The sequence below is a fragment of the Artemia sp. Qi Xiang Cuo genome, chromosome 9 (genome assembly GCF_049724085.1).
Source record: "Artemia sp. Qi Xiang Cuo chromosome 9, ASM4972408v1, whole genome shotgun sequence".
Lineage (NCBI taxonomy): Eukaryota > Metazoa > Arthropoda > Branchiopoda > Anostraca > Artemiidae > Artemia > Artemia sp. Qi Xiang Cuo.
The window spans coordinates 36,400,376-36,424,630 of NC_142802.1; the positions used below are offsets into that span (position 1 = coordinate 36,400,376).

The following is a 24,255-nucleotide window of genomic DNA, read 5'->3' on the forward strand; positions in this document are numbered from 1 at the left end:
GGGGTAAAGTTATTCCTTAAAACAAAATTCTAATTAAAACTGTTTCTGTGTGGTATGCTCAAGCTTATTAAGCTTCGTTTTTAGTAGGCCAACTTATTTTCACAATAGAAAAAGAATAAACAAGCGAAATTAGACAAATTTGTAACTTACCAAAGTGACACACAAAGTGATGAACCATAAAGTGACGGGCTCAAAAGTGACGTACCATAATTCTTGCTGATTCCACAAATTTTTCTTTAAGAAATCCGTAATATTCTGCAGGTTCCCCAAAAATTATATTTCAGTAAGTCTTACTTTTTGTGTCTATTATTTTCTACTAATAATGTACAAGGGCGTCAAAAAGATTAAGTAGATCAAACTGGGCACCTTCCCCTTCCAAATCTCATGAAGAATAGTAATGTACATAAAATAAGACACAGAATAGGGATAAGAACATATACAGAATAACAAATACTCTGCATTGTTAAAAAAAGTTACACCTTTCTAGTGAAAAAAGGAAAGCACCTTCTTCAAGTAGATATTAAAGAACTAGTCTCAACAACTGAACTCACTGAAGCTATTGGAATGATCATAAATACAATTAAAACTAAAGTCAGGCAGGTATCTCGAGGTCCTGTGTTAAAAACTGGTAAGAAAAAAAATCAATGAATGAATTTTTTGTCTACCCAGACAGTCTCCTAATTCCTGACAATAATCACTAAGGTGAAGACGTGCCATGGCATGTTCGAGCTTCAAGGGCCTATTATGAATCTGGAAAAGCAAGTCATTGTTGATATGTTCAAAGATAGAACTTTTTAACTCCCTAATAGTCCTCATCACTTTATGCTCTAGTGAAACTTCGACAATAAAGGCTAATGACAAACCAAGAATTTCAACATTTGAACACACACACCTCCACTGCACAGAAGGGATCATTTGCTTAGACCATAAATCAAATGAAGACCTCCTTAAACTCGACCGTTGCCCTTGCACCATCACAGGCCAGATAAAAAGTAAACAGCTCCAATGGCTTAGTTGATTTCAACACCCCCTTTGCTAACCAGTTACAGAACATTGTCTTCAAAGGACGAGTATACGGCACACGCTCCCATGGCCAACATGGCAGGGGATGGATCGATAACTTCCAGGCCCATAGCCTCTTCCAGCTACTCTGACTAGCACTGGACCAACTAAAACACCCCTGCCAAATTTATCGAAATTTCAGGAAAGAATGAGCCCCAATATAGCCACAAAGGCTGGATGGTGCCTAAATCAAGTCGATTCAAAATAAAACCCACTCTCCACTTCATACTGTTAGCTATCCTGAAAGACTTTGAAGTATTGTCATCCAGTATTTTCCCCATAGAAATGAGTAGCATATAAATGCCAGGAGTAATAATGGAAATGACAGAAAAAAGTTTCGTAGTCGAGCACTAAATATTTTTTTTATCCGTTTTGCAATGCACTTAAGGACACTATGCTGAAGCAAAGAATAAAGTGTAATTTATTTGCGCTAAAAGCCCATAGGCCATGGCAAAAAATATAAAATAAAGTACAATTACAAAGAAATTACATAAACCCCAACATATTCCTACAGATATCTATTTCTATGATTCATCGCGAAACGAAGGAATCGTGCCAAGCTTCTAACACCCATAACACACTCTTCACCACACGCTCTCATAAACCACTCAAAATCATAATTCCCCCAACCAAACACTTCAAATCTCCAATTACTCAGGTCATCACATTCACGCATCAAGTGATATACACTCTCATTTAAACCTCTATACATAGTAAAAAAACTAAGTTTAACATCCTCCTCAAGTCTACCACAGTTACGGAATACTAACACTACAGTTTTATCCATATAAAGTTCTAACTTTTTCATATCCAAATACTCTCCTAAAATATCAAGCAATTTCTGAAGGTTCCTTTGTGAATCTGCAACCAATACAATGTCTCAATCTCTCAATTTATAAGTTCCTGACTTTATCTTGTTCCCACTTCTTACTTCAAAATGTCTGTTTGTATTCCCTCCGCTTCTGTCAAAATACCAGCAGAGCAGATTCCTTGTTATAATTTTCAGCTTTCTTTAGTGCTTCCACCACTTCCATTTTTTTCTGAACAATAATCATCAAATATCCCTCACCTTTTTATACGCAAACGCCAAGACGCTCGGGAATTTTTAGTTTTTGGTTGGAAATTAAACGGTTGTATTTAATTTTTTCGACTTGGAAATTAAAACAAAGCAGAGAATGTCATTTCCCTTTTTTTTAACTTCAAAGATTTGACCAAATTGGTCAATGATTTCTTCAAATACTAAAGTGGGGTAATGCTCGAAGCCTTTATTTGGCAATACAAAGAAAACTATCTAAACAGAATAGTCTTTCTGTCAAAAGAGTTGTAAAAAGTGACAACATATAAGGAGCTTTTAATACCAAAGATGAATAAAACACTTTTATAATTCGTAGACGAAATAAAAGAATGAAGCAGATAATACGAATAGGAGAAGACAGATATTGAGAAATGAAGGGAAAAAGAGTTTTGAAAAACATTAATGTTTTACGTGGAAACACATTTTGGAACTGCTGCTGACCATTTTGCATTTTTCAAACATCTCAAACCATTGGTGGCACCCTGAAGCTTAAGTCCTGGTGCACAGTCAAAGTAAATTACTTCACCAATGCTGTAATAAAATTTCACACTGGATATGGTACCACCAATTGTTGTACCAGGATACGTACATGCCATCACACCTAAAATATTAATTAGCCTCAATGCCAAAGACTATAAATACCTAAGGGAAATAGAAATTTAAACTTTTGCTTGCTTAATATCATTCTTTTAAGTTCCCCTCTACGCCCTCTTATCTGTAAAAGAAAAACTAAAAAATACTTTTTGACCAATTGCTCCCGCAGTTTTATTTTGATACTGCTCATTTTACCCCACTCTAATTTAGGAGGAAATGCAATTTCATCATTTGAGGTTCCAAGCAAGAAAGCTATTTTTTCTCTCTTTTTTGTATTAAGTTCAAAAGATTAATAGCCTCTAAATAAAGATAAAAAAAAATTTTTTCTTAAAAGCTGGTTTACTATAAAATTAAATGAAATTAAAAATTTTGAGCAAAAGAATTTAAGGAAATTTGACAAGTTCGTGTAAAAAAAATAAACGATTTTTTCAACTGTCTTAAACTAACTTTAAATCGAATTGCCGATGATTACAACATCAGAAATAAATGTTAATTCAGATAAACTAAAAAAGTGTTTAAAATAAATAAAGACAACAGAGAATAATCATAAGAGGATAGGGTATGTGTTGATTTCTATGTAATTGTAGACCTCCTTTTCATGCCATGTACACTCTTTTAATGCCCTTTACGAAATTTAATATGGGCACCACAAGGAGGATCTACCAATAATTTACTTTCTTCCCTTAAAATTGGAAACAGAACAGTAAAAGTTATTAATTGAATAATGAATTAGTTGCAATTGTATTGTTTCCGCAAAATTGTTATCCTGACGTGTTTCGGTCAGCTTCAAAAATATGAAGGATTAATACATGAATAGAACTTTAGTTCACTGAGAAGAAATTAAAACATAAATACAGACGACACTAATTATTTTAAATTTCAGAAATCCTTCAGTTTTAATATTTAAAAGCATAACAAGAATTTTTGTTGTGGCTTAATTGCTGAGATTCAGTTTTCTTCATCTTTTCGAATAGATTTTGAAATTTCATATTTTTTCTTCTTCAAATTGCAAAACAAGAAAACATCAGAGAACAAAGAAAAAATGAGAAAAATCGCAGGCAATGAAAAAAGACAGAAGAATGCAAATTGTTCCTCAGGGATCTCCTTTCAACCGTCCTTAGTGCCAACATAAGAATAAATAAAATATATGTAGTAGCTAAAAATTTCACTAGTAACTGTGAAAAGACAGCAAAAAAAATAAAATAAAATAAAATATATCAATCGAGGATTTATTTTTGTAAAGTTTTTTTGATGCCAATCTCTTTCCAGGCAGGATTTTATCAGAATCCCACTTGGCTGCAGAATATGATTTTGGGAAATGTGAAAAATCACAATTAACAAGTTCAATGTAAATTGGGCTAAGATAAGTTACTCTAGTAACTATATTAAGGATTCTATAAGCACCACTACGGAGAATGTGACTGGTTTTTTACTTGCCGCCATTGACAATTTTTTGTATTTTGTTTAAATTTTTAAAGGTGACATTAAGACTATTTTTTCTAAATTATTCCAACTTTGCTATTCATTTTTAGACCATAGGTTAAAAGAGTGGCTTTTTTTTATTTATTTTGTATTATTATTATTGTTATTATTATCGATCACCGAAAGAATGCCATCAGTTGGACAGAACGGCGTTGCTGCATCTTTTTCCGCCTTTTGGATCTTTTGTCTATAATAGATTCCAGCAATTTGAAGGGATATCCATTGCAAAAAAGTCCCTATGATAGTTCATTCCGGAACCATGTGAGATATAGAATATATTCATAGTGCCCAATCTCCTAAAGATATCACCAATCCCCTTTCTACTCAAGGAGGGTGGTCTGAAGACAAATGCAAATGCCCATCGTTAAGTGTAGGCTTTCTTTAAATAGAAAACTCAAGGCTAAGAGGCTTTTTGAAAATTAAAACATCCAGAAAAGGCAATTGCAATCATCTTTTAGCTCTAAGGTAAACTGAAAGTTAGAATCTAAATTTTTCAGAAGTGTTACGTTACGTCTCTTGACGATGTCACACAGACATATAGTGGGGTACCCCATCACTTTATCCGCAAACCGAACCGACACTCGGGTGATCATAGTTCTAGAACTTAAACAACTCAAGAACATATTATTTTACAATGGATACCCATGAAATTCTTGGAATCCATTAAAGACAAAAGATTCGAAAAGGTGGAAGGAGATCTGTCAACAGAACAATGACTAAATAAAACGTTCCTACGGTGATTGATAAGAAAAACTCAGCTGTTTTGTATAGGGGCTTGAAATCTCTATGCAGAGTTACCTGGTATGCAGAATTAGATGGCGTAACTTTCACTAAGATTACTTGTCCTATCGGGCGTGTTTTCCTTACTTGTTGAAAAATGACAATTTGTCATAGGTTCGTAACTTTCATTGGGTGTGTTAAAACTTAATTAAATCTATAAATTTGAATTACCTTTAAAAGCTGATCCTTTTCATGTATTTAATGTTGCGGAAACTCCTTTGAAGATTTTTAATTACTACTAGTACGAGTCACTCCTTATTAATAGCTGTTTGTTACCAAGACCTATTTAATATGGGCTATTTGGTATAACTATTCTAGATATACGGTCCATATGTATCCGTCTAGCTCATTCGAGATAATCAAGCGGCTATTTTGTAATACTTTTGGTGTGGGGGGTTGAACCTTTCCGGCTTGAAGTTATTCTAATTTGAATTTGAAGGCTACTAAGCTTTGTCACGAGTGGCTGTGGCTTTCTTTACTTTTTATACAGGGTTACTAGCCCTAGTGATTTATCACTATTTTTAGTGATTTTTCATATTGCCTAGTGATTTTCTTCTAGCTAGTGCTTTATAGTGATTTTTGTTCTAAAACTAGTGATTTATTCCTAAATCTAGCGATTTTTCACTATACAGCACGTAGATTCATAATTCAGTCGAATAAGTCATATAGGAAGGTAATTAATAAAACAAAAAAAAAATAGTAGTTCATTACAGTTCCTAATATGTCCCAGATTCGCATTTATGCGAATATACCGCCTTTGAAACTTTCGATTTCCCACCATATGTCCATAATAGACATAACAGAAATGGAGTCATTGAAAAATAAGAAGGGAGCCATAGACATTAAATATAATTTTTTGAATGAAAAAAGAAAAAGAAACCATTGAAAAAGAAGATATGACCTAGAGTATTTTATAATGGGATTTATAATATAGGCTAACAAGATAAATTAAATCGATTGTAGTTTGATGACTGAAGCCGGTTGATAGTAAGGGCGGGGAGGGGGGGGGGGTTCTACTCAGGGAATTGTCTAATGGTTTTAATATATACTTCTAATACTAATATCTAGGCTAACTGAAACTTAAATAATCCTCCAAATTCTCTTATTTGAATTTGAAACATCTAATAAATGGAGATAACGTTTTATTCTTTAAGTTTTTGGATTCATGTGCTAACATATCAAACAGTTTGTCATAATAAACTGTAAGAATTGAGCGACACAGCTAAATAGTAGCCAAAACTCTAAGAAACAGATTTTTGATATCGATCGATATATCATCATTTTATTATGTTCATTCCAAATATATAATGCTCATTGAGCTTAGTTTTACCCATAAAAGGCTTCAAGCCCCAATCTGCAAAAATGTTGAATTTAGTATTTTTTTTTTCCAGAAGAAAAATCACGGATGTTTGTTAATTTGTTGTTTCCCTCCCACTCCCCCCACAGGGATGATCGTATCGAACCAACGGTCCTAGAACATTGGAAGAGGCCTCATTTGAGCGAAAATGAAACTTTCTAGCGCACCTTTGATTTGACCAAAAAGACCGAACGGCTACAAATCTCCCTCCCACGCACCTTTTTTCCCCAAAAAATTGTTCGATCAAAAGTTTGAGATAGCCATTTTGTTTAGCATAGTTGAAAGGTTCCAAAACTGTAGCTTTAAATTTAATATGGTCCCCGCAACCCCTGAGGATAGGTCTGGGGATGCAAGTGTGCTAAGGATAATTTTCTAAGGATAATAAGGATAATTTAAGATCTATGGAAACCGATTTCAAAGCTACACAGACAAACAACGAGTGACAGAATCCATTGGAATTTTACAATTTGGGTTATATATTTGCACGTTAGGGGGGGGTAAGGTTAGATTAAGTTAGGTTAATTTACCCCCACGCCCCAATAACGTGCAAATATACAGCCCAACTTATATTATTATTTAAACTAAGTATTATATTTTCGTCATATTTTGGTATATTTCATTAGGATTAACCTAACTAAACCTGTTGGGTGTGTTCCCTATAATTAACATGTGCCTCTTTTTTTTATTATTGAACTAATAGGACTGATGGTTATGAAAATTTGTGAAGGGTGGGACAAATTCTTTCCATGAAAATGTAAAAAAGTCATTTTCGAAATTGTCACTGGTGTCCTAGTAATTATACTAGCTCAACTAGAACAAAAGAAAATAGTTTCTATATCTTAGGGGGGGGGGACTGGTGTTTTGAATCAACAATGAAAGAAAATTGAAAAAACAAACAAACATTCCGGTTAGATCACCGATAACCAATTTCCAGAGATAATAGGAAAATACAGGGAGGAAGCAAGGATTTTATTCCACTTTCTGCATAAAGCTGTAAAAAGGCATTTTTCAAAATTTGAAGGGCAATTTTCATTTGATAAAAAACAAAACATCAATCAGAAGGTATTTTTACACGTCTAGGGGGGTAATTTTATCCCCCTTCCTATAGGTGCACCTGTCCAGAACATGGTAAAGAAACAAAACAATTAATAAATACATTGATAAAGAGTATTATAATTCTAGTGATTTCTAGTCAATAATCTAGTGATTTATGTGCTTATTCAGTGATTTCTCCCGAAGAATCTAGGGATTTTTTTCATCGGGTGGCAACCCTTTTTCTATAGTGTTTATATATCCACTTACCACCACCAAACACATACTGATTAATTACTTTCTCAAAAAATTTCGTTTTAAAAAATATCAAATAAATTTTAGGTAGCCTACCCTTTATACTTCCCACGTCAGAGTAGAAGTAAGCTGGGTTCCGATTTGAGATCTAAAAGGGTTCCATCCATGAAAACCAATTCTAGTGCAAATTAAAAAAAAATATATATTTAAAACATATAAAAAACGATTTTTCTTAACTGATCCTTAGTTGTCGTTGTCTAGACAAGAGACTGACTAAAAATAAAATGTGACATTTTATCCTGAAATGAAACCCACTTCAATTCTAAAATATTATTTCAAAACTATCTTGGAATTTCTATAGTCTATACTTTAGAGCAAAGGTCCCACTAACCAGTAAACTAATCCCACTAAATGGATTAGAAATACGTGAAATTCTACACTTCTACTTTTTAAAGCCATGCTAGCTTCAAAACTATGCACAAACGGCATTAATGGGCTTAACTTAGTAAAAATTGTACACAAGCAATAGCAGTTAATCCGAGATTAAATTTTCTATGCTTTGGCAGAAGTTTAGAATTGGGGCTGTTGAGAGGGAAATATGTTAACAAAACAATTGTTACTTCATAATATGCAAAAAATTGTAGTTAGCATATTCCGACTGTCATTTTACTATGCCTTAGACCCCCCCCCTCTCCTAATACTCCAATATCTAGCCCAGATTATATATTTCGCCTGTGTTTTGTACGTCTTGCGTTGCGTTTTGCGCTTTTGTCAGCGTTGATTAAATTTACTGGTAAACAGGTTGAAACGAGAGTTCGGGGTAAAGTATAGTTAAATCAGAGCTAAAATGTGTTGATTATAATTATTCTGCTTATTATGAATTAAAAATTGTTGTCTTAATATGCTTTCTTCTCAACAGCCCCAATTCCTGGCTTATACCTAAATTTTAACATGACAAAGTTTAAAAGAAAAGACATATTTTTATGAACAGAAATTCCAAATTGACAATCGAAGGCTTTTTCAAAAGGGAAATCAAACAAACCGGGACTTCGCCGGCTATGGTTGGTTCTAACCGGCGCAAACTCACATTTCGGGGTAGGGCCGGACCATCTCCCTGTTTCTTGGCAAGTTACTAAGGGCTGACCTTCCATCATGAAACCACGATGACATTGGAATTGCAAAACATCACCTTCTCTATAGCCTTCAGTCGTTGGAATATAACCGTTTTCCGGGGGATCGGGGGGCTCACACATAACTTCTAGAAAGGGAAAAGGTTTTTTTAGAGGCAAAGAAGCTAATTGGAGAGATTAATTACTCAGAAGAGAAAAATTCTTTTCCTCACTTTAGTACAAAACACAAGAAAATGAATTTGAAGGAATACCAAAAACTTCTCCTCAAAAGAACGACTTGTGTTGTACTTATGTTGCTTATGTTATTATTATTTTTATTGTTTATTACTTAGAATTGTACTGTAAAATAAGAGTGGTTCTGCAGATTATCCTCAAATGAAACTAACATATCATGGAAAAGGATAATTCCTTAGGCTTATCAAGTCATTATATTTTGTCGTTATATTTATGTACAGTCATTATGTTTAGGTATTTGAAAACACAGTAGTGTTGTAAGCAATAGCTGCAACATCTTGTTTTTGGTATTTTTTTTCAATGTTTCAGTGAAGATTGCAGCACAAAATAAGCTGTTTTTTAAATTAAGTGTAGTATTTGAAAATTCGAATCCACAATCTTTTTCAGTGATGTGATAAATTTTAAAGCAAAATTGCTTATATTTTATTTACTTACTCCTCTCTCGCAATAAAAAATTCGCCAAAGTAGCAGACAGAAGCAAACGATCTAAAAACTACACGATCTCGCAGTTTAACTGCATAATTCCCGTTTCGTGATAGATGTCCCCTGTCCTCCCCCCTCCATTCCCACATAAATCCCATTTTTCATATATTATGGCATTTTGACCAGCATTCAAAAGATGAAATAATGGGAGTAGCTTGGATTTTACTTGGGAGGGAAAGGGGGAGGAGGAGAGGACATATTGTGGTAAAGTGGTTTTTATGGTATTTAGGTGATGTTGTTGTAGATACCTTTATTCTCCCTTTATATGGGATATAAACTATGGCCCTAAAGTAATTAAACTATGGTAGCGTGCATTAGGCTATGACCGGACTAATGAGGCGTACCAGCTGGGTATATTCGAGAGACTAAATTTAGGTTTTAGAGAGGTTGGCTATAATACAATACGTTTATTTAGTTAACATTTACTAGTACAAGGTTTAATATAATATATATATATATATATATATATATATATATATATATATATATATATATATATATATATATATATATATATATATATATATATATATATATATTCTGCTGGGTCTGGTTGTCCCAGATATATTCTGCTTGGTCTGGTTATCCCAGGTAGAACCACAAGTATCAGAAATCTACAATAATATATAATAAGATATTTAGACACTTACAATAATCCAACAATATTTCAAGGTATTTCTAAATCAACGGACTAGAGGTCAGTCCGGCATAAAATCAGTATCTGTTTGCCCCTTCCCATAAAATTTATCTTATACATTTGATCAACCACACCTTCTGGAACCCAAATGACGCATATAGCTAGGAAGTGGTAAATTGTCAATTTCCTGTTAAGCGTAAACTTGCCAGAATATGTTCCTTATCGTAATAAAAAGTGGTATTTCTAATTTTTTTTTTATTTGCGTCTTAATATATTTACTAAATTCCAAATTGACTTAGTTAGAAAGCGTTGTCCCAACGTTGTCCCAACTCTCAATATTTAACTTTTAAAACAGCTTAATGTTGTACATAGTTATATGCTGCCATCTTTGGGTCATTCTGTGCATATACCCTCAATGCATTTCCTTAGGGTCATGTTTATGGTCAAATATATGCCATGTCCTTTTTTTGTCCAAGGATAACAATTTTGAAATTTATCCTTGTTTCTCTTTAACTCTGTCTTTAAGACTGTAAAATTCTCTTTTCACCCTCGTTCGCATATGCATCTTCTGTTTTAGCTTGACCCCCAGTGGCTTAAGCATTATATTAGTGGTTCTGCTTAAATTAGATTTCAAGTTATATATTAATTTCCATTAATAATTAAATTTATCTGGGTGATGTGGTTGATATACCGTTTATTTTTCAGAGTTAGAAATTTCTTGGGTAAATTACACATAACAATTTTGGTTTTTAAATTTTCACATATTTTTCCAGCACAAAGCATATTCACATTCTTTCAATAATATAAAGCCTTTGAGGCTACTTATCACATTTTCTAGGCGGAATTTAAGTTCTGATTTTATCTCACTTTATGATGAACTGGTAGCAAAGTTTTTAATACTGCATACAGATTCTAAAATATTACTTGACAAGTAATGTTTTGGTTTTTGATGGTTTGAGCTGTTGGTATCAGGATACAATTAACTGGCTTCAAAATGTGTTACTTTCCAGAAATGCGTCGAAAAAAATGATTGAGAAATGGATCCGAAAGGATGTCACAAAAAAATTTGATTTCCAAAAAAACTAAGGCTGTATCTAAAATATATATTCACATTAGAATACACATAAAGCATAAAGTGTTACATATATTGTAATAAGAAACACTCAATTTTGGAAGGGTTAATTACTTTTAATTACTTTTCTTTATTTTTACTGTAAACATAATATGCCACTTAAATAGAAACATTATGTTTCTTGCTGGATCATCCTTTTCAAACAGATTATTTCACAATAAAAATGTTTATACGTTGACTCGAAGTCAAACATTTATATATAACATTAAATCACTAGTTAAAACTTAAAGTAAATAAAAACATAGTATATACACAAGCATTGTGTAATAACTTACACAAGTATTTTTAAGTCGTAAAACTAGATATAACAGTAAACTACAGGTTAAAATTTATAGCTTTTGAAAAAATAAAACACGGTAAAGACTAGCATTGGAATTAATTCCAATTAGTGTTTTGTTAATTGCTTATAAAGTATTAATGTAGAATACTTCTTGTCAGAACTTATGTTTAATAATATGGCACCAATCCCGTACCCCGACGCATCTGTTTGTAAACAGAATTCCTGTGACAAATCTGGTAGATTAAGAATTGGCGCCTGTAATAATTGCCTTTTTATTTCATTCAGCGCTTCTGTTGCGTCCGATGGACATTGGAATTCGCCTGATTTTTTCAGAAGATTGTTCAAGGGTTTTGCTATCGTTGGAAAATCTCTGAAATATCATTAAAAATAGCTAAATGTACAATTCACTGATCTTCAGCTTTTTTTATCTTACGTTGGTTAAAAATGTTCTTTGACCGCAAATTGTTCCGAATTCGACAAAATAGTACCTTGGTTCATCAAATGTCCAAGAAAAACAAGTTTTCGTACTACTATTTTTAACTTTTCTGGTTTTAATTTTAAGCCTGCTTTTTCAAATTTTTCCAGTATTTTTCTAAGTCCAATTAAATATTCTTCCAGGTTTTCTGTAAACAACATTACATCATCTAAGTAAGCCAAGGTATCTTTTCTCCTTCCTGGTGTGTTATCTTTCAACACCAAATTCATTAGTCGACTAAAACAGTTTTGACTAAATGATAGACCAAACGGCATACGTTCAAATATAAACGTCCTTCCATTGTCGAATATTATTGTTCCCTTATGCTTTGTTTCTGGATCTATGGCTATTTGATAATATCCTACTGTTAGGTCATAACTAGTGTAGTATTTTGAATCTCTCAGCAAATATATCGTGTTAATTCGTGGTAATTCCATAACATCTTTGAGCGTGACTGCATTTAGCGCTCTAAAATATTTGCGTAACCTCCAGGTATTATCTTTTTTCTTACTATTACTAGTGGAAAATACCAATCGCCAACACTCTCTTTAATTATACCCTGTTATTCCATATCCTTTATTTGGTCGTCCAGCCATGGTTTTAAATGATAAGGTGTTTTATACGCTGACTTTTTAATTTGAAGACAATGTGTTGATATTTAGTGCGTGATTAAGTGAGCTAATCCGTAATCCACTTTGTGTCTTGGGGATGCCCATTTAAAATCCCGAAGAATATTTCCCACTAGGTTTCTTAAGTTTTTTGTTGAATGTTTTAAATCAAGTTGTTGCAAAAAGTCAGTATTTGTCATTCCACACTTTTCTTTTGGCTCCGGTTTTGACAACATTTGTTCGTGGCTAGTGAAATTTACGCTTAATTCTGAGATGCTAAGAGATTTTATTTCTCAATTTGAAATCTTTTCCACCGATCCAAGCCCTATTTGGTTCAGCTTTACTTTGTTATTACTTAGATTTGATAGTTTTAAGTATGTTATACCATTTTCATTTTTAATAACTTGACTTTCCACAAAAATATTGGGGTATTTTTCGAGGGTGTACCCTCCTATCATGGCATCAATTGTTTTAGCCTTTCCTTCTTTAGTATTTAATATCTCTAGCATTTGAGCTGTTGTTCCCCCTTCTATTGTGATTTTTCCGTTTATGTTTAGGTTATATTTCGAACCCTCTCTCTCTCTTTCGGTTGTTATACAAATTTGCATATTATTTTTATTTGCCTGGCTGATGGTTATTGTATCAGCTAGGGGTTCCCATACGATCCCATATTTTCTTATAGTGTCTACTCCTGGAATACAAGGAAATGGTAGCTGCTTACATATTATCACCGTTACTGTTATTTCCTTATCCCCTGTGCTAAATTTTAATGGACATTCCCCCAAAATTATCAGCTTGTGACCTGTTACTGATTTCAGGGTATTCTCGCATCTGCTTATACGATTTTTGACACTAGGAGGGAACCTCTTAAAAACTTAAGAAACCTCTTAGACGCACCCGTATCAAGTAAATACGGTAAATTTTGGAAACACTCAATTTTAAAACAACGCAAAATCTGTAGATTATTATTATTTGTATTTGTATCACAACACTCTAAACTATAAAGGGGTCTTTGTAAGGATTCAGCTCTGTCGACCCTTACAGGCTGGTTTCTTCGTTTAAATATCCACTATTTGACCAAAAGTTTCTGGGGTTATTCCAGTGTTCTTCAACGTTTCCATTTTGACACTGGATGTTGTTAACCGTTTACCCTCTAGGCCTAAATTCAGGAATGATATTAGGTATTTGCCAAATATTATTTGTTCCCTGCGTTTCTAAATTTCTGCCCCCATGCATTCTGAACTCGTGTCTTGTCTTGTACGTCTGGCCTTCTTTGCGGTTTCTATGCCAGCAATCTGCTGCGTAGTGGTTTGATTTGCTACAATAATAGCAATAAAATTTTCTCTTAAATTGTTTGTTGGTTTCCTAGTTACTTCTAAATATTCTTGAACTGTCATTGTTGGTTCCCCAACTATCTGTCTTTGGTGGGGGTGGGTGCCCATATTTTCTATAGTTCTTAGCTGCCAGTCTCTCAAGGTTGTGGAATCTGTCAGCTAATTCCCTAGACGATGACCCTTGGCCTCTGTCGCGCTTTTAAGGTTCACAATTTGGCTCCTCAAAGTTCACCCGCTTCTGTCCCCTTTCATATTTTATACTTTCTTGGGCTCCTGTGTTATTTATTGACATCTGATAAAACTTTTCATAGCCTCGTGAATTTTTACCTCTGTTTCTACTAGGATTATAGCCTGCTCTAAATTTTCAGGTTTCCGTAATAATATTAGTCTTGATATCTTTTTTGGTAAACCCTGCGCAAAAGTATGTAATTGTACTTTCTGTACCGTTTCGTCATTTCCGCCTTTCTCTAGCTGTAGGCTTAAAGACCTACGAATTTTCTATTCATGTTTCCTGATACTAGTTTAGGTATTGAATACCACTAACTCTGTTTTTAGCCTCTCAGAGATAATCGTTTCTATGAACCTTGTTTTAAAAGACTCAATCTAGGTATCAATGTCCTTTGGCTCCTTTTTCTTAATTACTTCAAAGTTTTTAAGAACGATTCGTTTTAATCTAGCTGCAACGCATTGCTCTATGACCTTATCGTCAAACAACTCTGTTAGTTCGTTGAAAATTTTCAATTTTTTGATAAACTCATCGACATCTGAAATTCCCGCGTATTCCGGTATAATTTTGGCAATTTCAAGTACCGTTGATAGGGAAGCCATTTTTTCCTCTGGAAAAGCCATTTTATTTCAATCTACAATTTTTTTGTCCTCTCGACCCAGTTTTTCCAACCGCCACCATTTGTGGTAAGGTTAGTTTATGGTATTAAGGGTGATGTTGTTGTATATACCTTTATTACCCCTTTATAGGGGAGATAAACTATGGCCCTAAGGTAATTAAACTTTGGTAGCGTGCCTTAGGCTATGACCGGACTAATGAGTCATACCAGCTGGGTATATTCGAGAGACTAAATGTAGATTGTAGAGAGGTTGGCTATAATACAATACTTTTATTCAGTTAACAAATATAAATGTATAATATATGTATATATATATATATATATATATATATATATATATATATATATATATATATATATATATATATATATATATATATATATATATATATATATATATATATATATATATATATATATACATATATATATATACCAGCTGGGTATATTCGAGAGACTAAATGTAGATTGTAGAGACGTTGGCTATAATACAATACTTTTATTCAGTTAACATATATATATAATATATATATATATATATATATATATATATATATATATATATATATATATATATATATATATATATATATATATATATATATATATATATATATATATATATATATATATATATATATATATATATATATATATATATATATATATATATATATATATATATATATATATATATATATATACTTTTATTCAGTTACATATACTACTACAAGGTATATATATATATATATATATATATATATATATATATATACACATATATATATATATATATATATATATATATATATATATATATATATATATATATATATATATATATATATATATATATATATATATATATATATATATATATATATATATATATATATATATATATATATATATATATATATATTTATACATCTATATATATATTATGCTGGGACTGGTTGTCCCAGGTAGAACCAAACGTATCAGAAATCTACAATAATATATAATAAGATAGTTAGACACTTAAAATCATCCGACAATATTCCAAGGTATTTCTAAATCAACAGACCAGAGGTCAGTCCGGCATAAAATCAGTATCTGTATGCCCTTTTCCATAAAATGTATCTTTTATACATTTCATTAACCACACCTTCCGGGACCCAACTGACGCACTTAGCTAGGAAGTGGTAATTTCTCAATTTACCGTTAAGCAAAAACTTGCCAGGATATGTTCCTTATCTTGATAAAAAGTGGTATTTATAAATTTTTGTATTTGCGTCTTAATATTTTTACTAAATTCCAAATTGACTTAATTAGAAAGCGTCACCATAATATACTCCTAATTCAAATTTTTGGGAGCGAGTGAGAGGGATTACGAAGGCATATAAACTTGGATCTTCAAAGCTCTTCTAAAAAACATAATCAAAATTCTGTGCGTTTAAGAGTGTCCAATTGTAGAAAATCCAGAGAAATTACCATTGTCCTCAGGGCAGAAGTTTCATTTATCTCCCTTAATTTCCTATTTCGAAATTTACAGAAGTTTTCGGAATTTTGAATTTGTTTTGTTGTGAAAAAAAGGGATTTTCAATGAATTTCAGATCAATGAAGTGAGAAATTAAGCCCAAGACCAAGAAGTGACTTTGAAACCTCAATTAAGGAGACAAATTTATTCAGCTCTGTCTTCCTATTTAATCATTTAGGTGACAATAAAAAAAGAATATAATGATTTTGCGATAGCGAAACTCTTTCCAAACTCTATCTACATTATTTATATGAAAAATGAACTGAAAAATAGTTGAACTATGAGAAAAATTTGTAAATGACCATCAACGTTGATATTTAGTCATACGTTTTCTTCAAAACATAAAAAAACAAACCTGAGCCCTATCCTCCTTACCTAAAAATTTTCTAAGGAGACCTCGATGCTATTATCTTCATTTTCTGTTACTTTTAATAAACAAGAGACAAGAAAAAACCGAAAACTTCGCCTGGTTGTTGGTGAATTTCTATTTGAGGTCTTGATATTTCTTGAATACTAAAGGTTCTTAGTTCTGTCTTAAATAAGACATTTATTTTTAAAGAATATCTGGACTTTTTTTTTCAATATTTGTTGTGCCATTTAATGGCTTCTTTACAGCTACATTTTCTAATATCAAGCATCAGTATGTTGGTGGAAGAACCAAACATTATTTTAACCCACAATTAGCTTCATTTTCACTTTATAACTCTTTGCCGCAGTACTTACGACACATTGATTGTTTTAATATATTCGAAGAAAAACCTAGAAATCAGTCAAATTTTCTTGTGTCCTGGTTAGTATGTTTGTATAAATACCCTCTTATTTTATTTCAATTACAGTATATTTTGAAGTGAATTCGATTTTTGGGTCTTCTAAGATATATAGTTTTCTTATGCTTTAACAGGGATGAATCTCCAGACTTTGTATTGGGATGGGGGGGGGGGCAAGAAGGGTCCATATCTGGATAGTCAAAGGGCACCAAGTGTATAATATTTTTTCTCCACATTATTGGGTGGAGGCAACTGCCCCCATTACCACCCCCAAACGACGCTCCTGTGCTGTAAGATATTAAAGAAAGATATTGCGTTCATAAAATTATTAGTGTTTAATATTTAACCACAAAACATTGGCCAATTTCTTTGACGACAATAAATCCATGTAAAAATGAGACCCAGGCAATAGACTAAGTCTAGCCTCTAAGAATAGTGTACATGCCAGAATACAGATAATATTTTTGTTGTTGATGCCAGTTTTAGAGAAGATGAGCATGATGTGACAGAGGAATTGGCCAGTGCTTTATCTTCACTTCGCATTGGCAATTTTTTTATAATAGATTTATGTAAAAAAAAGAAGTAGCTGATAATATTCTGATTGGAAACTGATTATGGAACATAAAATCCAGTTACGTAAGTATGGCTAAAATTAAAATAAAATAATTACCTTCACATATTGGCCCTGAGTGAGACCATTTACCGTTATCTTTGCATGCCACTTCGGTTGGCCCTTTTAGGTTGTAGCCTGGAGGACATGAAAAAAAGGCTCGGCCACCAACTTCGTTGCTTACGACTGAGATCTTAAGGATTTGATCTGCGTCATCTGTTAACTTAGGACACTGAATACCTAGGAATCATGGAATACATCATTACTTGATTAATTCGTTAACAGGTGCAGGTTCTTGTTTAAGCCAGAACAATTAATAGATCCTATATTTCTAGGTCAAGCAATACTATTAGTCCAACAAAATTATTCTATTATGTTAAAAATTTTAGATTAAAATTTTTCAAGCAAAGTACTTGCGCCAAAAACAATACAGGACTTTGAAACTTTTGGAAATGAATTAAACACTAAAACATGTTTAAAAATAATTTCAAAAAATTAATAAATTTGAATTTCACTAATTAATTGATATCAATTAAACCGGAATTATTTTCTAGTTGAGTAACTATACTAAAGACACAATAGTAGTAACCAAGGTACTATTTCTATGGCCCCTCCGTACCAAACAGGTTTTTCTGGTAGGTATTCTATTCTACTGGTCATTACACTCTTTCTTTGTCAAGAGATTTACGCAATTTCAAAGTTCAATGTCTTTTTTTTTTTTTTTTTAAACTGGTATTTTTTAAATGAAGTCCATAGCACTTTGCAGAAACCCGTGAATGTAGGACTGAAAGTCCAATTACTAATCAAATTAGTGTGACCGCCATTTTTTATCTGGTTAAGTGGGTATAATCTGGTTTGGTTTGTTATTGCGAGAGGATTACTCAATTTACATCTTAGTGTTAACTGGGCAATGACTAAAGGAACATTTGAAGGTGGAGAAAAAAAAAGAGGGTAATTAGCGATTGGATAATTTTAACAAGATATGACCGAAAAGTGTTTTGGTTTGCACAGTGTTGTCAATTTTAAATAGTTTAGAAATAAAAAAAATTAACAAGAAATGGCTGAAAAGTGTTTTGAGGGAGTTGAGTTGCACGAGGGTTCAGTTACATGCGGATTCAGTTACACGGGGATTAGTTAAATGGGGTCGAGCAGCAAGGAGGTTCAGTTGTACAGGGTTTCGGTTATACAGGGGTTCAGTTACATGGGGGGTTCAGTTGTACGGGGTTTCGGTTATACAGGGGTTCAGTTACATGGGGGATTCAGTTATTTTTTCTGATTTTGTGTGTTTTCGCAAGAAAATAACTGGTCTTTTAGCAAACTTAGCCATAGCTACCTGAAACTCTGCATAAATATCTTCATTTTTAATCTAATTACACAGCTACTAAAGGAACATTGAACATTTTTTCTGATTTTGTGTGACCACCCGGCACCCCAAAGACTCCTGAGCCTCCATTATAATACTTTTTAAGGTTTGATTATATCTTTGCAAAAAAAAGGGGTAATGGGATTTGTGAATTGGAGGAGATGCCATGATTATGTACTGTATAATACACAAGTGATGTTTTGGAGCGTATTGTCAATTTAACGAGAAAATGACTGAAAAGTGTTTTGAGGGAAATGGGTTGCATGGAGGGTTGAGTTGCATGAGAGTTCAGTTAAAGGGGGTACAGTTACACGGGGGTTTCGGTTATACAGAGATTCAGTTACAAGGGGGTTCAGTTGCACGGGGGTTGAGTTAAATGGGGATTGAGTTCCACGAGAGTACGAGAAAATGACTGAAAAGTGTTTTGAGGGAGATGGGTTGCATGGACGGTTGAGTTGCATGAGAGTGCAGTTAAAGGGGTTACAGTTACATGGGGGTTTTAGTTATACAGGGGTTCAGTTACAAGGGGGTTCAGTTGCACGGGGGTTGAGTTAAATGGGGATTGATTTCCACGAGAGTAGTGCTTTGTCGGTGTTTAGCTTGTCACATTTTTAAAAGAGCTTTACGGGGATTGAGAGACTCAGTTGCCTAATTCCGTGTGATTTTTCTTTACTTGATGGTCATTAAAAACGAAATTTTTGTGTTAAATAAGTAGTTTTTGTATCTTTTAAAAGAGCTTTAAGGGGTTTGAGAGACTCAGTTGCCTGATTCCTTGTGGTTTTTCTTTACTTGGTGGTCATTAAAAACGAAATTTTTGTGTTAAATAAGTAGTTTTTGTATCTTTTAAAAGAGCTTTACAGGGTTTGAGAGACTCAGTTGCATAAGTCCGTGTGGTTTTCCTTTACCTGATGATCATTAAAAACAAAATATTTGTGTTAAATAAGTAGTTTTTGTATCTTTTAAAAGAGCTTTAAGAGGTTTGAGAGACTCAGCTGCCTGATTCCGTGTGGTTTTTCTTTACTTAGTGGTCATTAAAACGAAATTTTTGTGTTAAATAAGTAGTTTTTGTATCTTTTAAAAGAGCTTTAAGGGGTTTGAGAGACTCAGTTGCCTGATTCCGTGTGGTGGTTATACAGGGGTTCAGTTACAAGGGGGTTCAGTTGCACGGGGTTGAGTTAAATGGGAATTGAGTTCCACGACAGTACGAGAAAATGACTGAAAAGTGTTTTGAGGGAGATGGGCTGCATGGAGGGTTGAGTTGCATGAGAGTTCAGTTGAAGGGGGTACAGTTACACGGGGGTTTCGGTTATACAGGGGTCCAGTTACAAGGGGGTTCAGTGGCACGGGGGTTGAGTTAAATGGGGATTGAGTTCCACGAGAGTAGTGCTTTGTCGTGGTTTAGCTTGTCACAGTTTTAAAAGAGCTTTACAGGTTTTGAGAGACTCAGTTGCCTAATTCCGTGTGGTTTTCCTTTACTTGGTGGTCATTAAAAACGAAATTTTTGTGTTAAATAAGTAGTTTTTGTATCTTTTAATAGAGCTTTACGGGGATTGAGAGACTCAGTTGCCTAATTCCGTGTGGTTTTTCTTCACTTGGTGGTCATTAAAAACGAAATTTTTGTGTTAAATAAGTAGTTTTTGTATCTTTTTAAAAGAGCTTTAAGGGTTTGAGAGACTCAGTTGCCTGATTCCGTGTAGTTTTTTCTTCACTTGGTGGTCATTTGTTGTATCTTTTAAAAGAGCTTTACAGGGTTTGAGAGACTCAGTTGCCTAATTCCGTGTGGTTTTTCTTTACTTGGTGGTCATTAAAAACGAAATTTTTGTGTTAAATAAGTAGTTTTTGTATCTTTTAAAATAGCTTTACGGGGTTTGAGAGACTCAGTTGCCGGATTCCGAGTGTTTTTTCTTTACTTGGTGGTCATTAAAAACGAAATTTTTATTTTAAATAAGTAGTTTTTGTATCTTTTAAAAGAGCTTTACGGGGATTGAGAGACTCTGTTGCCTGATTCCGGGTGGTTTTTCTTTACTTGGTGGTCATTAAAAACGAAATTTTTGTGTTAAATAAGTAGTTTTTGTATCTTTTAAAAGAGCTTTACTGGGATTGAGAGACTCTGTTGCCTGAGTTCGTATGAATTTTGGCCTTTTCAGTAAAAACACTCGATATCGTAAAAGTGCCTTATTCAAACTTTTTTTAAACTTTAAAAATTATCATCCTTATAAATTTTTTTCTTTTTGTACATAACTTAAAATGTCGAAATGTACTTTTAATCGAAATTATTGCGCTCTGAGAGTGGTCATAGAATCAATTTGACTTTCCCTCAGGTATTCTATGACGAGCTATTCATACTGCCTAATCGAGTACATTTATTAAATCATAATTTCTTACGCAGTGGTACGATAAAAACATAAGTCATATCTATTAAAAAAAAGTGAAGATGGAGCATTTTAATAAAGTGTGTTTACATAACAAGGTTATTGTAGCATTGGATGCTGACAAAGAGAAGTATTTAAACTTTGAAACAAGTACAGGTGGTAGCACTATTTGAAATGTATGCATGCATTGTCATGACAGTAAGGAATTAAATTTCTTTGGAATACCGAAAAAATTCAACTCTTATGTTGGTGGTTATGCGAGATTGAGATCTCCAGAGATGATTGCACTCAAAGAGAATGCCAACATAAAAACAATCATTGATGATAGAGGAAAACTCCTTGCTACTGTTGCAGGTAACACATTACCTACTGATACATCCAATCGTCACCTTTCGGGTATTAGCATTCAACGGAAGATCAATAAAAGAAAGACCTACTCTTCTACTAATATCGTAAACCATATCTTATCTACGTGCCGAAACTGTTACCTGTGTAAAAATAATGTGATAATAGACAGTGAAATTGCCAGAAAAATAAAAAGGGCATTGTCAGAAAATATCACGATGGAATATAAAGATGAATCGATGAAAAACAAAGCACCAGCAAACGTTACTGCCATTGATCAAACAGTCATTGAACCAAATAATACCAAAGACGAAAAGCATATTGAGCCTGTTGATGAGACACCAGTAAAAATTGTGTATGACTCAAAATAGAATAATGATTATTCTACTGATTACGAACTAAGAGAAGACAATAGCTATAATATCAAGAGAGAACATGGTGAACTATTTTATGGAACAGATTCAAAATGTCCAAAGTTAATCATTGATATTAATAGTGTATCGTAATATATTTTTTGTATTAATATTCTACATAGCATTGTTTCATTAAAAATATATTATGCATTACATTGTTATGTGTTCATTATTTTTCGAGTAAGCTAGCATATCAAACGTTTAGAATGTCTAATAAAACGTTGGAGATGTAAGAAAAGGAATTTGCATACATCTATTGCCAGACACATGGGAACAAATTCTTTCTTGAATTCGCCTCCTGGATAAATAAAAAAATACATTTCATTCAAGAAATTTATGAAGAAACTCTAAGTAAGCAACAAACTCTTTCTTGAAGTTACCTCATGGATACACAATGCAGAAATTTCATTTAAGAAATTATCGAAAATTGTAAGTAAGTAACAAATTCTTTCAAAAATATGTTAATACGTTTAAGCAATAAATATCTTTAAGCTTAACCCGTTTTTATTCTTCAGAATAGTTTTAAGCATTTCATTAAATTATGAAGAAGTTGTAAGTAAGAAACAGTAGCTTTATTGAACTCGCTTCCTGCACACAATACATATATTTAATTCTAGAAATAATAATAAAATAGCAAGTAAGTAATAAAGTCTTTATTGTTTTCACCTATTGGATACACAATACTGAAATTTAATAACATAAATTATGAAGGAATTGTAAATAGGTAATGCACTCATGTTACCTCATGGATACACAATGCAGAAATTTCATATAAGAAATTATCAAAAATATTAAGTAAGTATCAAAGTCTGTCTTGAGTTCTCCTCCTGGGTAAATAAAAAAGACAATTAATTAAAGAAATTATGAAAAATTGTAAGAAAGTAGCACATTCTTTCTTGTATTCACATGCTGGATAAACAAAAAAAGACATTTCGTTCGAGAAATTACGACAAAATTCAACGTAAGTAACAAACTCTTTATCGTTTTCATGACTTAGATACACGTTGTAGAAATTTAATTCAAGAAATTATGAAAAAATTCTCAGTAAGTAGCAATTTCTTTCTTGAAGTCAACTCTTGGATACACAGTACGGAAATTTCATTTAAGAAATTATGAAAAAAAAACAATTTCTTTCTTGAAGTCAACTCTTGGATACACAATACGGAAATTTCATTCGAGAAATTATGAAAATATTTGTAAGTAAGTAACAAACTCTTTTTGTTTTCACATCTTGGATATACAGTAAATATACTTCATTAAATAAATTATGAAAAAAACGCAATTAAGTAACTTTTTTTTCTCTTTATCAAAAACAATTTTCACTTAGCTACACGATGTAGAAATTTAATTCAAGAAATTAGGAAAATATTCTCAGTAAGTAACAATTTCTTTCTTGAAGTCAACTCATGGATACACAATACGGAAATTTCATTCAAGAATTTCATGACTTAGATACACGATGTAGAAATTTGATTCAAGAAATTATGAAAAAATTCTCAGTAAGTAACAATTTCTATCTTGATGTTATCTCTTGGTTACACAATGCGGAAATTTCATTCAAGAAATTAAGAAAATGTTTGTAAGTAAGTAACAAACTCTTTATTGATTTCACCTCGTGCATATACAGTACATATACTTCATTCAATAAATTATGAAAAAATCGAAATTAAGTAAATTTTTTTCTATTTATCAAACAATCTTTTCTATTATATACAGTATTTAGATATATAATTCAATAAATTATTGAAAAATTCTCAGTAAGTAACAATTTATTTCTTGAAGTCAACTCTTTGATATGCAATACGGAAATTTGATTCAAGAAATTATAAAAAAATTGTAACTAAGTAGCAAATTCTTTCTTGAATTTACCTGTTGGACAAACAAAAAAGACATTTCGTTCAAGAAATTATGACAAAATTCTAAGTAAGTAACAAACTCTGTATTGTTTTCACGAGTTAGATATACGACGTAGAAATTAAATTCAAGAAATTATGAAAAAATTCTCAGTCTAAGTAGCAAATTCTTTCTTGAATTCACCTGTTGGATAAACAAAAAAACATTTCATTCAAGA

General features: G+C 32.5%; 1 protein-coding gene across 2 annotated transcripts in view; it reads right to left on the bottom strand.

The window, feature by feature from the left end:
* Positions 1 to 2,396: 2,396 nt before the first annotated feature.
* The window catches only part of Hasp (Hig-anchoring scaffold protein), a 359,559-nt gene continuing 337,700 nt past the window's right edge, over positions 2,397 to 24,255 (bottom strand). For both annotated transcript variants that reach the window (XM_089094509.1, XM_089094508.1), the window contains 3 exons: positions 17,752 to 17,931; positions 8,725 to 8,895; positions 2,397 to 2,738 (listed from right to left, as the gene is read on the bottom strand). In XM_089094509.1, coding sequence (XP_088950635.1) covers positions 2,545 to 2,738; positions 8,725 to 8,895; positions 17,752 to 17,931 — 545 coding nt within the window. In that variant the 3' untranslated portion in view covers positions 2,397 to 2,544. The remainder of the gene's footprint in view (positions 2,739 to 8,724; positions 8,896 to 17,751; positions 17,932 to 24,255) is intronic.